At 39.8% G+C, this 14,677-nt stretch overlaps 1 protein-coding gene across 1 annotated transcript in view; it reads right to left on the reverse strand.

The window, feature by feature from the left end:
• RBMS1 (RNA binding motif single stranded interacting protein 1) overlaps positions 1-14,677 on the reverse strand; it is a 219,945-nt gene that overhangs the window by 13,094 nt on the left and 192,174 nt on the right. The window contains exons 6-7 of the mRNA XM_017869142.1: positions 14,353-14,436; positions 654-759 (exon numbers count right to left, since the gene is read on the reverse strand). Coding sequence (XP_017724631.1) covers positions 654-759; positions 14,353-14,436 — 190 coding nt within the window. The remainder of the gene's footprint in view (positions 1-653; positions 760-14,352; positions 14,437-14,677) is intronic.

Below are 14,677 nucleotides of genomic sequence, written 5' to 3' on the forward strand. Positions count from 1 at the left end.
TTTTTTTTTTTTTTGAGATGGAGTCTCACTCTGTTGCCCAGGCGTGAGTGCAGTAGCATTATCTCCGAACACGGCAGCCTCTGTCTCCCAGATTCCAGCGATTCTCCTGTCTCACCTTCCGGGTAGCTGGGATTACAGGCACGCACCACCATGCAGAGCTAAGTCTTGTGTTTTTTGTAGAGAGGGGGTTTCGCCATATTGGCCAGGCTGATCTCTAACTCCTGATCCCAGGTGATCTGCCCGCCTTGGCCTTTCAATGTGCTAGGATTACAGGTGTGAGTCACCGTGCCCAACCTAGAGACCCTGTTTCTGAAAAAAACCCAAAAACCAAAAATACCCCCCAAATCACTTGTGTTTTTCTTACAGCAATTTAGAATGCTCTTGTACTTCATGTGTAGCTAGCTGATAAACACAGCTGTTTCCACCACCTATTGGTCCATCTGGAGAATCACTCTGTTATCACCATATATAATGAAAAGAATTTTAATTTGACATCATTTGAATTATAATGTACCAAAAGGAAGATTTAATCCTGGCACCTATTTCAGAAGTGTGCAGCCAAGTCAAGATGCCTTTTTGTGTTACTTTCCATGTGGGCATTCAAGATCACACACCCCCCACTAAAGTTTCAAGAAAGGACTTACAAGTCTCACCTCTCCTTCTCTATGCCATGGTCTTCCATTAGGGATGTATTTGTTTGGGTTCTGTCTCTTTTTCTGTCCTCCATCAGCAAACTTACACAATAAAGGTTCTGTGGGGCTAAGTAAACAGAGAAAATAAAATGAAACCACAATGATATGTGTATGTGGATGACAAAATGTATTACAAAATAGGAATAGTGTTCATGCTATAAGGCAAAAGTAGTTCACTCAGACCTTTGTAAAACTGTCCACGGTGAAAACATAGTGCAGAAAACATACTAGTTATTATTTCTGAACATTTAAAGAACTATTCTGAGGAAGCAAAGGAATCTTTCAAATCACTTTCATGCTTAAGAGCAGACACATTTCTTTTGGTTTTGGGCCCTCTCCAGTTCCACCTTTGGACCGTCACCAAAATAATCTGCAAATGTAAATAGGATTGTGCTGTCCTCCCCTCCTCTCCCAACTTAAAATGGTCCCTTAGCTTCCCATTATAATTCCTAAGAGGGACGCTTCACTTCTCCCAGTAGAAAACAAGCCGCCTCTACACTGCTCACACACATAGTTTTATTCACAATTTGTAACAATTGGTGAGTATGGTGACTTGTCTGGTGTCTTGTTTCCCCTTCTAGATGATAAGCCCCATGGGGGCAGTAACACTGTTTTGTCTATCACTGTATCCCCAGTGCCTAAGTGTGTGGACTTTGTAGTTGCTTATTACATCTTGGTTGCATCAATGATTGAATAGAAATAGGTCTCATATGTTCATTTTTGGGATATGTCAGTGAAGACGACTATTGTGAGAAAGCTAAAAATACTTGTCCACCCTATTTAAAGGTGGTCTTTAATCATACAAATGGGTATTGCTTTCCTATATATCACTATAGATAGATATGTATATGTTACTATATCACTTACAATATAATTATATATTACTATATATCTATATATTTATATAAATCCTTCTTACAGAATCCGTGAGGCCAACACAGAAAAGCAGAAGATGTAGAGGCTATTTTCAAGGATATATACTCATTAGAGTTAAAAAAAAAGAAAAAAAAAAAGCTACAGACAGCATAATAGGGTACCAGTGACTTTTCCTTTTCTTTGCTTTTCTGCAATGGAAATAGCAGTGTATTCCCGAAAGTTGGGCATTTTTCCGTGTTTCTAGTTAATGTAATAAAGGCAATCACACCTTCCTGTCTGGTTCCCACATTCTGTCCTTTGTCTACTGTAGAACCATGATTACTACTTTCAAGTTCTGTTTCAAAGTTAAATAACCATGAAGAGAAAAATATTACTTGTGGAAAATTTACTCCTTTCTCCTGTGCCTCTTATTATCCTAATTCATCTCTTATTTTATTTCACGATTACCCACCCACTAATGATAGGGTGGAAGCAGTAGTGTCTTTCAACACTTCTTTGCCAAAAAAACAAAACAAAACCAAACAAAAAGCCCAACTGTAACTCCTTCTTGGTGAACTGTCTGGGCTGCTGCCTAGCACTCCCTTCTTTTTTCCCTGGTGTGAACCACTCTGGAGGGATGGGTTGGAATGCCAACTCACTTCTGAATGACAACTGGGCAATGGGTATGAAGAGTCAGGAACAAAAATCTTAGGTGTTTGGTGAGACTATCTGTACTTGGCCCAGATCTAGAGAGGTTAATCCACTGACATTTGAGGTTGAAGATGTTGACTCCACATAATCTCATAGAGCAAGAGAGAAGATAACAAATTCGGTGGTGCTGGCACATAGTGGGTCTTCTCTGAAAAGAGGTGCTTTTATCTAGAGGGTTTATGAAAACTACGTCCTAGACTGAAATTTAACTTTTTTTTTTTTTTTTTAAAGAAGTTACTTGGCTCAGCAAGTGATCCCAACTGGCTGTTCTTCTTCATTAGCATAATTTCTTTCAGGCTGGACTCATTTTAGAAGTTCAGTGCAGGCCACCTAAACAGGCAGGTGTGAATAAAAGCAGATAAGCAGCCAAACCCTGGTGCCCACCTAACCTCAACATGTGCTGAATGACCAAGTGTCCCTATCTGTGGATAAGGTGTTTCTAACACATTTTCCTTCATCTAGACTCTGGCCTGTCAAAGAAAAATAAATCTCAGGTGACAATAAAGCCTGCTAAAAATGCATAACAATGAGGTAAACATCAAGGGAGCGATGACATGTTTGCAAATAGATCATTTAAAATAAACAAATGGAAGAGGATATAGCTGCATCTTTCAAAAAACAAATTATATTTACTACATGATTCTATGCTGTCATTAAGCTATTTTTTCCCTTCCAAAAGCAAAAAGGGAAGCAGTTACAACAGTTTGTATACTGGCAGGCATTCCGTATCTTAGGAAAACAAGCTTTTTAAGAATTACAGCCAGTAAAAATGACACATTTCTGAGACAGTTGCTGGTTGCTTGTTTTAGGGAAATGGGAGTACCCCAATATTCCATGTGAAGCAATATAAAATTCTAACTCTTTTAAATTCTCTTTAGTCTATTTAACCACCAAAATTTTAACTCAGTGTCCACTATGTGCCAAGTACACAAGAGTTGGGGATACAGTGGTAGATAAAATAGGGTCCTTGCCTCCTTGGGGCTTGCAGCTTAATGGAGAAGAGAGTGTATCTAATCTCATGAAAACCCATTTAGTCATTTATGGAACACAGCATTGTTTTTAGAGGTATTTGTTTTCAATAAAAATGCTACCCAGAAGCAAAATACTTTTGATGCAGAAAGTACTTTCTTTGTACTTCTTTGTACAACTGCTTTGACTGTACTTCTTTGACAACTGCTGTTCTATTTACTTGAATGACATTATTTTCTAGAAACAGCTTCTCCCTGTAAGTTCTTAATGTTTTATTCATTACAAAGATTGTCCATGTGCCCTAGGAAAGCAAATTACATGAAGATTTAAGAAATTTTTAGGTAGTTTAGGTGACAAAAGGGCCTGATTTATTGTAATTGATATGTGGTCTTACCACGATGTCGAGCAAGGGTTAGGTGATCTCCGTTAGAATTTTGGGTAGGAAAAACAAAACACACAGATGTCATGACCCACTTATTTTTAAATGTGTGTGAGCTTGTTACAAAATGAGAGATCCTCATTTGGCCAGCATCTCCTGTGGCTTCTACCAAACCAGCAGTAGTCCCTAGTTTGCCTTATGGAACCAAATATACAGGTTCCAGGTTGAAGAATCAGGAGATCCTACATGATGGTAGCTTGTTCTATAGAGCGGACCTTTCAACTGAACTCCAGTTGTTTTTTACAAGGGAGAGATACTGGAAGACTGACATGCAGAAAACAAAGCGCCATAAATACTAGTCATATGACTTTTAGTGATAGGTAAGTTTGGCCAAATTAACGTAAAAATTGATATGTAACTGTCAATCTTCTATATGCATGGTTACTTTTCCAGATTAGCAACTTTTTACCTTATTCTGCAAAGCAGTGATTACAAAGAACTCTGACAAATGTTTTGTGATTTAAGATGTATTCCTGTATTAAAGTACTATAAAAATTATATAACCTACCCTTAAATCAACTGATTTTGCCAAATATGCAGAGCACTCTAGGTTAAATTTCCCCTTAATTAGTTGTGATCTTTTAGGTTTGTAAAGGGATTCTCATTCTCATTACCCAAAACTAAAGAGTTATCTTCCTGTTCATCAGAACCAACAGGAACATGCATCTCCAACAGCTTGACAACTGCAGTGTTACCTTGAGCATTTGTTAAAGGCCCCAGGCAACACTGCAATGCAAACACTGATCTAATATTTTCTGGCATCTCTTAAGAGCCATCTAAGGTAATCATGTTACTGGATTCTCCAAAGTGCTTTCAACAGAGCTTTGAGAGTGGGATGGTCTCTTACACAAGCTTGATTTTGTGGTACTAACAATCCTTCCTGAGAGACTGTGAGCTCCATGCATAAGGCTCAGGCTGACTTGCTGCCCATCTCCACCGAGTATTTTCCTTACCGGTCTTCTGAAACTTAACTCTACAGTGATTTGCGCTCCAATGTCTTTCCTAGATATTTGTACTAAAAAATCACTTGTAGAATGCCGGCTTTGAGTAAGCACTGTAGCTCACGATGAGATCTGCAAGTCCTCCTCACTTATCAGACAGCTTGGAAGGACTTGGAGCTCTCTAGAGTTTGTAACAGAACGGATCTTTTCCTCAGCAGGTTCTAATGAAGGTCTTCTCCATGCTTTTCCCTGTCAGATGCTGACAGCAGTTAACAGCTGGAGAAACTGCCACTTCCAAACTTCCATCTTTCTAGTTATGCTGTATTTTATCCTAATCAAAAAACTGTAAAATGTAAACTGCCCTTGATAGAAGCTTCTCCATCCATTGTAGAAAACTAGTTCACTCAGCAACTGTAATTAGCTTCCTTTCTGATAATGTTGGCTACTTTCAACATTCCTCAACTCACAAAATGCAAGGAACTAGCTGCTGCTTTTAAAACATTTCAACAAGGATCCAATAAATATTATCTATTTTTTATGGGCACAACATCGTTTCCTGTTTTAGCCCTCTCCTTTTCTAACTGAATTCTGTTGACCTACTCAACCAGTAGGAAGAGCTACAGCTTTTCTCTGTGGACATTATTCCTCCCATGGCTGTTTTGGTTTCTCCTCCTCCCCTGTGCCTTAGGTAGTGTTTCTATCTTCAACCCAGTTTGAGGAGAGAGTAACACTGGTAATATCGTCATGTTACAATCATGTTACCTGATTATATATAGTCATGCTTTGCTCCTGCTGGGTTTGAGTTTTCTTCTTATTGAAATTCTCCTTCACCTTACTTCCCAACCCATCAACGAAGAGTTGTGTATCAGTAAAACAATGATTTCACAATATTAAAGTCATGTTAAATACGAAAGAAAAACTCCATACCTCCCATGACTACAACAAACATTTTAATTTTCTGTATTTACTACTTTTCTAGGTCTATGTAGAGCCATTTATTTTTCACATTTGCAATGATAGGTCCTTTCCTTCTACCATTTATGTTGTGGGTCCTTCCCTACCTTGTTTAATGATGACACAGTATTTTATTTGCATAGTTTATTATTGTAACAAACACTGCAGGAACATCTGTGTGTGGATCTTCATCTTTTTCAATTCCAGTGTCAACTGCTATAGCAGGAGGTGTACTGTATGGTGGTATTCTAGTCAGTATTCTAACTGGCTCATAATTAGTCTCCAAGGGTTAAAAATTCTGCTTTTGTATTCACTAGCTAGTGACTCTAGAAAAGTTATTCAATGTCTCTGGTCTCATAATCTCTAAAATGGGGATGATAATAGTGCCCATTTCAAAAGATTGTTATAGTTAACATAACAAGTGCTTAGAAAAGCTAGTGTTCGTACTACTGTGGCAACAGGGGGAGCTCAAAGTTTTGAATTATGGCTCCTCCTCTTGTTTTCGAATTAAGAAAAATTCTCAGGCGAGGGACACTTCTGGTTCAGAAGGTCTAAACACTTGGGGACTGGCTTGTTATCCATGGGATTTGATTCTGAGAGACTTAAGGAGCTGGCTAGAGTTGCTGCCTTGGCTTCTCACAGAATGAAGAAATGTTGAAGTTATAGTTAAGGATAAAGTTACTGGTGAATGCCTTTTAGAAAACTGTTACACAATAACACCTACAACTTCTACCCAAGAGCCCTGTGCTTTAATAAAATCTTACTCCACTATTTATTCCTCACTGGCAGAACCTGATAGTGAAAGGGTGTAAAACGCTGATTTGTGAGGCTGGCTGTAGGCTGGGTGTGATCGATGGTGATAATTGTTAGAAGGCAGCCTCACCATAAGCCTGGTGTGGGGCTAGAACACCGGTACATCTCAGGTTGTGGGCCCCTGTCACTTTTTAAAAACTAGCCTGCTCCTCCTCAGTAGGAATTAATTTGAATTCTGGATCTGCAAGACTGCCCTTGCCCCACTGGCCACCCAGGCCTGTTTCAGTGCTTTTGCTGTCACGACAATTCTTCTTAAGCGTATAGCCCTTGAAAGGTATAGCTCATGATGCTGTGTGAATTCAGATCCAGTTCTGTTGTATGTACTGGGTGAGGGAGATATGACTGCATCCTGAAGGTACCAGGGACATTGCAAATGTCTTCAAGTATTTCTTTTGTCCTAGAGCTACCAAAATTTTCTGTTTTAAAAGGGTAACAATGCTTAAGAGAAATATTAAGGGAACAAAATGGGCAATAAAACCTCTGAAAATCTCCAGGCCTTTTACTAGAGTCATAATTTTCCCTCTAAACATTATCTTTTCTGCTACCTGGCATACAACAATGCCCTCATAATATCACTATACACACAGAGTTATGAAATGTGGGCAAGAGTGGTTTTCAAGCCCCACTGGACACATAACCAATTGGAAAATCAGAGTAACACAGAAAGCAGATGTAAAACAAGCTGAAGTCTTTGGAGGGAGTCCGCCAGCAGACACATATGCACTTCACTGGGGCTCCTCTGTGACAAGATGAAGCTGTGAGCGATGTGGCAGAATGATAACAGTGCAACACTGAGAATCTAACAGGCACTCCCTGCCCTTAGCAAACAGGGACTTATTCACACTCCATTAATGTCATGGAGAGGTTCCGAAAGAGAGATGGGAAATCATACTGTCTCCTGCAGCACTGAACACACTGTTAGCCTTTGTCTTTGAGAGGTGGTGGTGGTGGTGGGGGAGAGGCATTTGTCCAGGGAGTCAGGGCGCTAGAGCTGTTCTCAGCTCTAGGATGGTTCCAGCTCACATGCCATACGCACTAGTCTTCTCAAAGACTGTACTCTCTTCCAGGAAGGTCCTAGGAGAGCATTTTTAGACAAACCACTGAATCATGATCATGTGTTTCAGTGTTTTTGCCTGAGGCATGTCTCCTAATTTGGACACTGGTTCTAGATAACTAAAACTTCCCATCTCTGTTTCTAACATTCATTGTGTTAGAAAACTGCCACCATAGTATTTCTGCATAATGGAATTTTTTATCAAGCAAGTATTAAGTGGTTGTTGAAAACCTCTATGGAATTCACCTAGACTGTGTCACGAAGAAGCCATGGGTTCTTTTACCCTGGTTGGGGACCTTCCAAGTAAATCTGACTTACTACAAACAAGCCACCTCCAATATTTCACGAAAAAATGCAGGACTGGGTGGGGAAAGACAGAAGGAAAAGCCACATAAGCAATTATTTTTTTTACCCCAACAAACTATAATATACATTTAAAGAAACATCTGCTATAAGAAAAGATAAAGCCTCTTTTAAAATATGGTGACATCAGACACAAAAGCACAAGATTTTAAAAGAGCATTACAGAAAGCAGACCGCACTAGAAATTGTGATGTGGTACATTAGATTTTTACAAAACTGTAACCATGTGCTATATTACGTGCCATGCCCCAGGCCAGAGTGGGACACGGCTGGCATAGGGGACCCAGCCATGCCACCCGGGTATGGAAAGAATATGTTGGCATGAGGGCAGGCAGTATATAAGTGACAGCTCATGTGCATAGCTGCCTTCCTCCTGCTTAGCCATCTAGAACCTTCCTTAAGAGTGTCACAGCTAGGATGAGTTCATTGTTCAGTTTGTTCATTTTAAGAAAGTATCTTTCGGGAATTGTGTCTAATGTGGGTTTCTTTTCCGTACTTGGCTCCAATGTCATGGGCAAACTGCCAGCCATGCAAGAATCCAAGTACTCTGACAGGAATCATCTTAGATAATTCTGCTTATGCCAGCTAAACAACTTGCATCATCAAATAAACCGTCTTCTGACTGTATTTATAAAATGTTATATCTACCTAGCAATGAAACTACATTATGCAAACATTCAAGTGGAGGCTCATTCAACTGACCCCTGCCTGACAATATTGTTGTTTTTTATCTGGTTCTCATGATAATAATCATATGCCCTCCACAGAGAAACTGATGCTATGGAGTATCCATTCAGGGGATATGAAGAAAGAACGGTATCTAATACACAAACTAGTATTCAAAAGAATTCTGAAGTCACCATGTAAACCAAAAAAAAAAAAAAAAAAAAAAAAAAAAAAAAGAAAGGAAGAAAAGAAAAAATAAATCCATCCAAAGAAGTTGAAAACTCTTTCACATTCTTTGTGCGTTTTCAAGTCTACTGAGTACTTGCTTTTTGGGAAAAGCTGAATTCACTATGACAGTGTGCTTCCAAGTTGGCATTATACATTTAAAATTCATGCCTAAAGGCAATTTAACCTCCTGTGCAAAAGGTGGTATCCAAAAGGCCCTCAACATAGCAATGATTCTCGGGAGGAGCTCTGCATGAAAAATGCTCTTAGAAACGCGTTGGTAACTTCTGGTGGTAGGGTGATGCAAAAGCTCCCTGAGTCCAGCACAAAATTAAAAAGAAAACATGGCTCCTGCCCTCAAAGAACATGTAATCTAATTGTCAACCAAGACTTATATGCTAAAAGATCATTACACATTCAAAATGGCACAAAATTAAGTGCTAATTCAGAACAAAGAGAACAGCTTGACTGAAAAACTGTACCCCTGCAGTAATGCTCTCAATGTAGAAGGAACTCATCTGTTTCTTGTGTTTCATTTGCAACTTGGCACAGCTTGGAAGAAACTACTTTCTACTAGCTAAAGGTGAAGAGGATCCTACGGTCATTTACATGTGGTTTAGAAATCTAGGGCTTTTGTTTCCCTTGAATGGATGTGACCAGTAGTCTGCAAACACCCTTCAAAGAAAACACCAATGACAAAACCATGAAGTTCTTTAGAGAAAAAAAGAGAATGTCTAATCTTGATCTGTGACAACCTGAGATCTACTTTACTCGAGGAACTGAAGATCTTTTGTTGTTATTAATTTAGCAAACCATTCCTTCAACATGGAAGATCTTATCTTAGACAGATAAACCATCAAAACAAAAGTGGCCTACATGTTTTTCCTTCTCAAACGTTCCTTGTTGCACACAAGAATGAGTTAAGAAAGCAAAGAGGTCACAAGTAGGTGGATGAATAGGTGGTCACAAGTAGGTGGAATAGTCCCTTCAAGGGACTAATGTGTGGGGCCCTGCTCATGCAAAGGCTGACACAGTAGAAGCAAGAAAACACCAGCTGGGCACAGGTGCTCAATGCTGGAGGCTGACAGGGTAGGGTTTACAGAAGGCTGCCATGTACAAAATTTCTCCTTTGTCTTTACTTGGGCTGAAGTTAGAAACATTATTTTCTCTTTCCATTTTTTTTAACTCTACTGATGTTGATGGGAAAACAATACTAACTTAAAAAACAACAAAAAAAAGGAAGCTTTTCCACTAGATTGAGTTTCTTGAAATAATTACTTCCAGGTTTTATATTTTATGCTCCAAATTTGTGCATGGAAGCAGTTCAACTTCAGATACAGCCACAGATGCAGTGTGCTTTCAGGTTTTAGTATTATAAGTTCAGGTGTAGCCTGTGGAACTGCACATACAAGTTAGTTTTTCTATGAAATGAAACATAACTGAATACAGAAAATTAAAGTGAATTTCTAATGGTAATCATCAGTCATCTAGCTAAAGATAAAACAGTGGAGCTACAGCAGAATAAATACTAAACACTCGTTATACACGCACAGCCTTGGTGAAAATGCTCACTTCAATGACTTTTGGCTGGAATGAATCTAACTTCAAAACACCTCAATGCTTCTTGGTTGTCTCTCACATGAAAAACTGGGATAAATATTCTATATAGCCTCTGTGCTTCCTTTCAGGATTGGGTCTGACCTGTTTTTTATGTTATTTAATTAGGTTCAAGTCACTGAATCTATTAACTTTAGTGTGTACATATTTTTGCATAGAAAAAGTGGAGAAAATCTGTGCTTTGGCAAATGGGGCACTCTGTTCTAATTCTTGTGGATTCTGTGGCAGGTGCTCACTTTAGAGACTCCTCCCCCATTTAGAGATGAGTGCCAGTGTCTGCTCTCCCAGTCTGAATATTTGGGATAAATCTTGTTGATATGGCTAATCCACTTGAGACTCCCACAAACAGGTGGCCAGGGTAGCAGTTAAAGGCTCCCTCTCAAGACCTGTACCTGACACTAAGTGAAACCTCAACTTTAACCCTTGGGTATGCTTAGGCAGAAGCTGGAAAGTGGGACTTTTAGCTGACATGGACCTAAGGATCAGTGAAGACTTGCTGATCTGGGATACAGATTGGGAAGTGGAATTACAGATGTATTATGCTGGCTAAGCATAAGATGACTAAAATTCCAGGGGGGAAAAGATGGACGAGGTGTATGTGGCTTTTTTTCTTTTTCCCCATTTTAACAATTTCATTACCTCCCCCTCAAAGCAAGGTGATGTGGTTTCCAAATTTTGAAACTTTCTCCTTTCTGGCAGGCAGTGTGCTAGCGGCTAGCTGCAAATCAGATCAGAAGACATTTCAATTTCCCCCCACAGTCCAGCTTGTTAAGAACATAGTATAACTATTAAGTTATAGTGCAGTAAAATTTATTCAAAACCAACAAATATTTGTTTTTGCATAGTATGGCTCAAATGTTGTGGTGGGCATGAAAACAAAAAGCTGAAGATAGAGTTTCTACCTTCAAGGAGCTTCTAGTTTAGTTGGACTGACACATATAAACATGTTAAATGCCACACTACAGGGAGGTGTCCTCAAGGTGATCATCTGCAGACAGAGCAGAACCCAGCTGGGTCAGAGGAGGTCCTTGCAGGGAGGAGACAAGCCCTAAACAGAGTCTTGAAGGCTGCGGAAGCGACAGCCAGGCTAAAGGGAACCAAAGGGATCTGGGCCATTGGAAACCATGAGAGAGAAAGCCAAGAAAAATGATGCAGCACGCTGTCTTGGAAATAACATTTGGAGGGTACAACACTGATATTGTACCTTCCAATATCAATGTTGGAGGAGGGTAAGCAGGAGGGCAGAGGATGGAGGGAGACAGGACTGCAGAAGTAGGCAAGGGCTCCTGTCACCTTTGGCCTTCCATGCCATTCCAGGAATCCTCGATCTTTCCTTCTAACTGAGAGGTGGTGGATTTTTAACAAGTGACACATAGGTGTATGTTTTATCTAAGTCTCTCTGGCTACAGTCAGGGAGAATATCTTAGAGAGGTAAGAAGAAATAGGGCTGATGCAATGGTGCAGATGAGAGATGATCAGAAATTAAACTAGGCAGTGGTAGGAGAAAGGGACGGAGAAGGTAGATTCTAGAAATAATCAGGAAGAAAAATTTAGGGACTTGAATGATTATTTGTATGTGAGATACAAAGGACAGAGGAGGCAGGGGAGTCCAGTCCTGGGTTTCTAGCTTGGGTGTTGGGTGGATACTCTTTCTACTAACTGAGAGTAGGAAAACAGGAGGAAGAGCAGAATTAGATGGAAAGTGAGGTAAGGGGGACTAGTGTAGTTTTGGAGAGGATGAATGTAAGGTAACTGAGGTCAGGCAGTCTGAAACTCATCCTGGATGAGAGATGAACGAGAATCAGTGACTATGAATATAAGTAGTAGTTAAAACCTTGAGAGTAGATGAAATTATCAGAATCCTGAGCCAAAAATGGAATTCAAGGCAACACTAACAATTAAAAGCAAATAGAAGAAACAAGTTTACAAAAGAGAAGGATTAACATAAGATGGGAAGAAAACAGAGACAGGTGCAAAAGAAGTCAAAGGAGGACGCACTTGATGAATGAGTGAGGGGTCAGCAGTCCCAAATACATATAGCAGACAGACACAGGATAAAAAGAGGGGAAATTCTCCAGATGGGGTCATCAGGAATTAAGAGTTACAGGTTGAACTGTGTGGAGTCGTAACACCCAGTCCTCAGAATGTGATCTTACTTAGAGACAGGGTCATCAAAGTTAAAGCAAGATCATGGCGAGGGGGTAGGCCTTCATCCAATAAGGCTGCGGTCTTCCTAAGAAAGGGAAATCTGGGCACGAGACAGACAAAGAGGGAAGGTGCTGTGAGGAGATTCGGGGAGAAGACAGTCATCTACAAGCCAAGGAGAGAAGCCTGGAACAGATCCTTCCCTCATTGCCTGGCTTGGGTGTCTGGGTAGAAGCTGACAACTTGATCTTGGGCTTCTGACCAACCTGCTGACATCTTGATCTTGGGCTTCTGGCCTCCAGAACTCTCAGACACTACATTTCTATGGTTTAAGCTACTCGGCTTGTGGTACTTGGTTATGGCTGTCTAGCAAACTAATACTGCAAGTTTACCAAGAGGAATTTCAACCACACACCAGGAAATGTCAGATTGGAGAGAACTGAGGCATAAATGGGAAGTAAGGAAGTGAAGACTACACTTTAAAATGTTGACATGAGAAGGTGCTGTAAAAAACCAGGGTGCTTAGTTTAGTTTCTAGATTGCAAAGACTTGAATGATTTCAAGCACAAATGGCTATCTTCTTGAATATTTTTGGCATGAAGTAGTTCACAGTTTTTGTTCACTGAATCCTGTGATTAAAAATGTCTATTGTAGTTACATTCACAAGTTTTGTTCCTAGTGTTACTTGTTTGCACATTTCCCCCATTTCCTCACCAATTAGTCTTGCTAGATATCTGTTATTTCAGTAACTGAAATTCAAATTTCTTGGCTTTGCTGAAAAAAAATTAACAAAAGCAAAAGACAGAAACTGAAATTATAGGAGAGTGAGGCAGTGACTGGTAGAGCAATGTCTCAATGAGATGGGATCTCAAGGACAGCTTTGAAACCCTTGTCTATGAGACTTTAAGAAAGGAGACTGGTAAGACTGGATGTGGGTATAGGTCCCCTTGCTGGGAGAGAGCAGGAAGCTGACGGAATTTCTACCTGGTGATTTCAATTTTATTCATCAAGTAGGAAGTGAAGTCATGTACTTGAGAGTTAGGGAGGGGGTTAGGGAGGGGACTGAGCAGGCTGGGGAAATTGAGAACTGCTGCTAGGGAAGGGCAAGGAAGCTGAGTGAGGACTGGTGGTGCTGAGCAATTGCTCAAGCTGAAGACATTTAATTTGTGGTAGTGCCAATCTTTGCCTGCATGGATGTAACAAAAGTGGTGTGAGTGAATTATGGCAGGATTAATCCAGGTTCAGTATTCTGCCATGATAGTGTGACCAAGGGATGGGGTGCGAGAAACAGGAGAATGCCACTTAAGAAATGATTTTAACACTCAAAAATGGAGACCAGATTTAGTAGGAAAGAGAAACAAACAGGTAAAGGAGGATGAAGTGAAAAGAGAAGGATCCCTTTGTATTTCAGATCAGGGTTTGTGGGAGTTAGACTAAGTGTGACATTAGAATGAAAAACCCATGAAGTGTGGTGTTCTTGGTAATGACAACACAATGTAAAACCATGGGAGAAAGTGGTCAAAGTGGAGTGGACACAAAGGCCATAGGAGCTGAGGTCTAGGTACTGCTGGGATAGAAAGGTACCACACACTGCTCAACGGATATGATCCAATGAAGGGAGGTTCACTGAGGATGGTGATAAGGTGGTTTAGAAGCTGGCTGCTGCAACAAAAGAGGAGTGAATTGCACAACGCTTTATAAGCCAGCTCCTTACCACTGCTTCCATTAACATTTAAACATCCAATGTCTATGCCTAGGGAGAGGTGAATTTTTAAGTCTTATTTGTAAATCCAACAAAATGCATCTTAAAGAGCAAAATGAGGGGTTTTTGTTCTACTGACGTCATCACGTGCTAAAGTTAAACATACATCATACAGAAGACTACTGATAAAGTTTCAGACAAACAACATACCAGAAACTCCTGGTGGTGTCTTAATAAATTTTCCATTAAAATGACCAATAACAGCTTCGCATTTTTCTGTTGATTCCATCCTATTTATAATAAAAATAGAATACATAAATATTTAAAGGTCTCAGCTTTCCTCTTGTTCTGTGCATGCATAAACATTCTTATAGGTTTTTTGGATACAAATGAAAGCTAGTAAAAATGTGAATATGATAAAGGGTCTATTCTACCTTTTATCTAACTGCTACTTTTGTACTTCTATAGTAAAATGATAACTGATAACAATAAGAGTATATTCTGAAGCAAAGCAAGAATCAATTATATTGA

Source organism: Rhinopithecus bieti, unplaced genomic scaffold (genome assembly GCF_001698545.2).
Source record: "Rhinopithecus bieti isolate Rb0 unplaced genomic scaffold, ASM169854v2 scaffold_4600, whole genome shotgun sequence".
Classification (NCBI taxonomy): domain Eukaryota; kingdom Metazoa; phylum Chordata; class Mammalia; order Primates; family Cercopithecidae; genus Rhinopithecus; species Rhinopithecus bieti.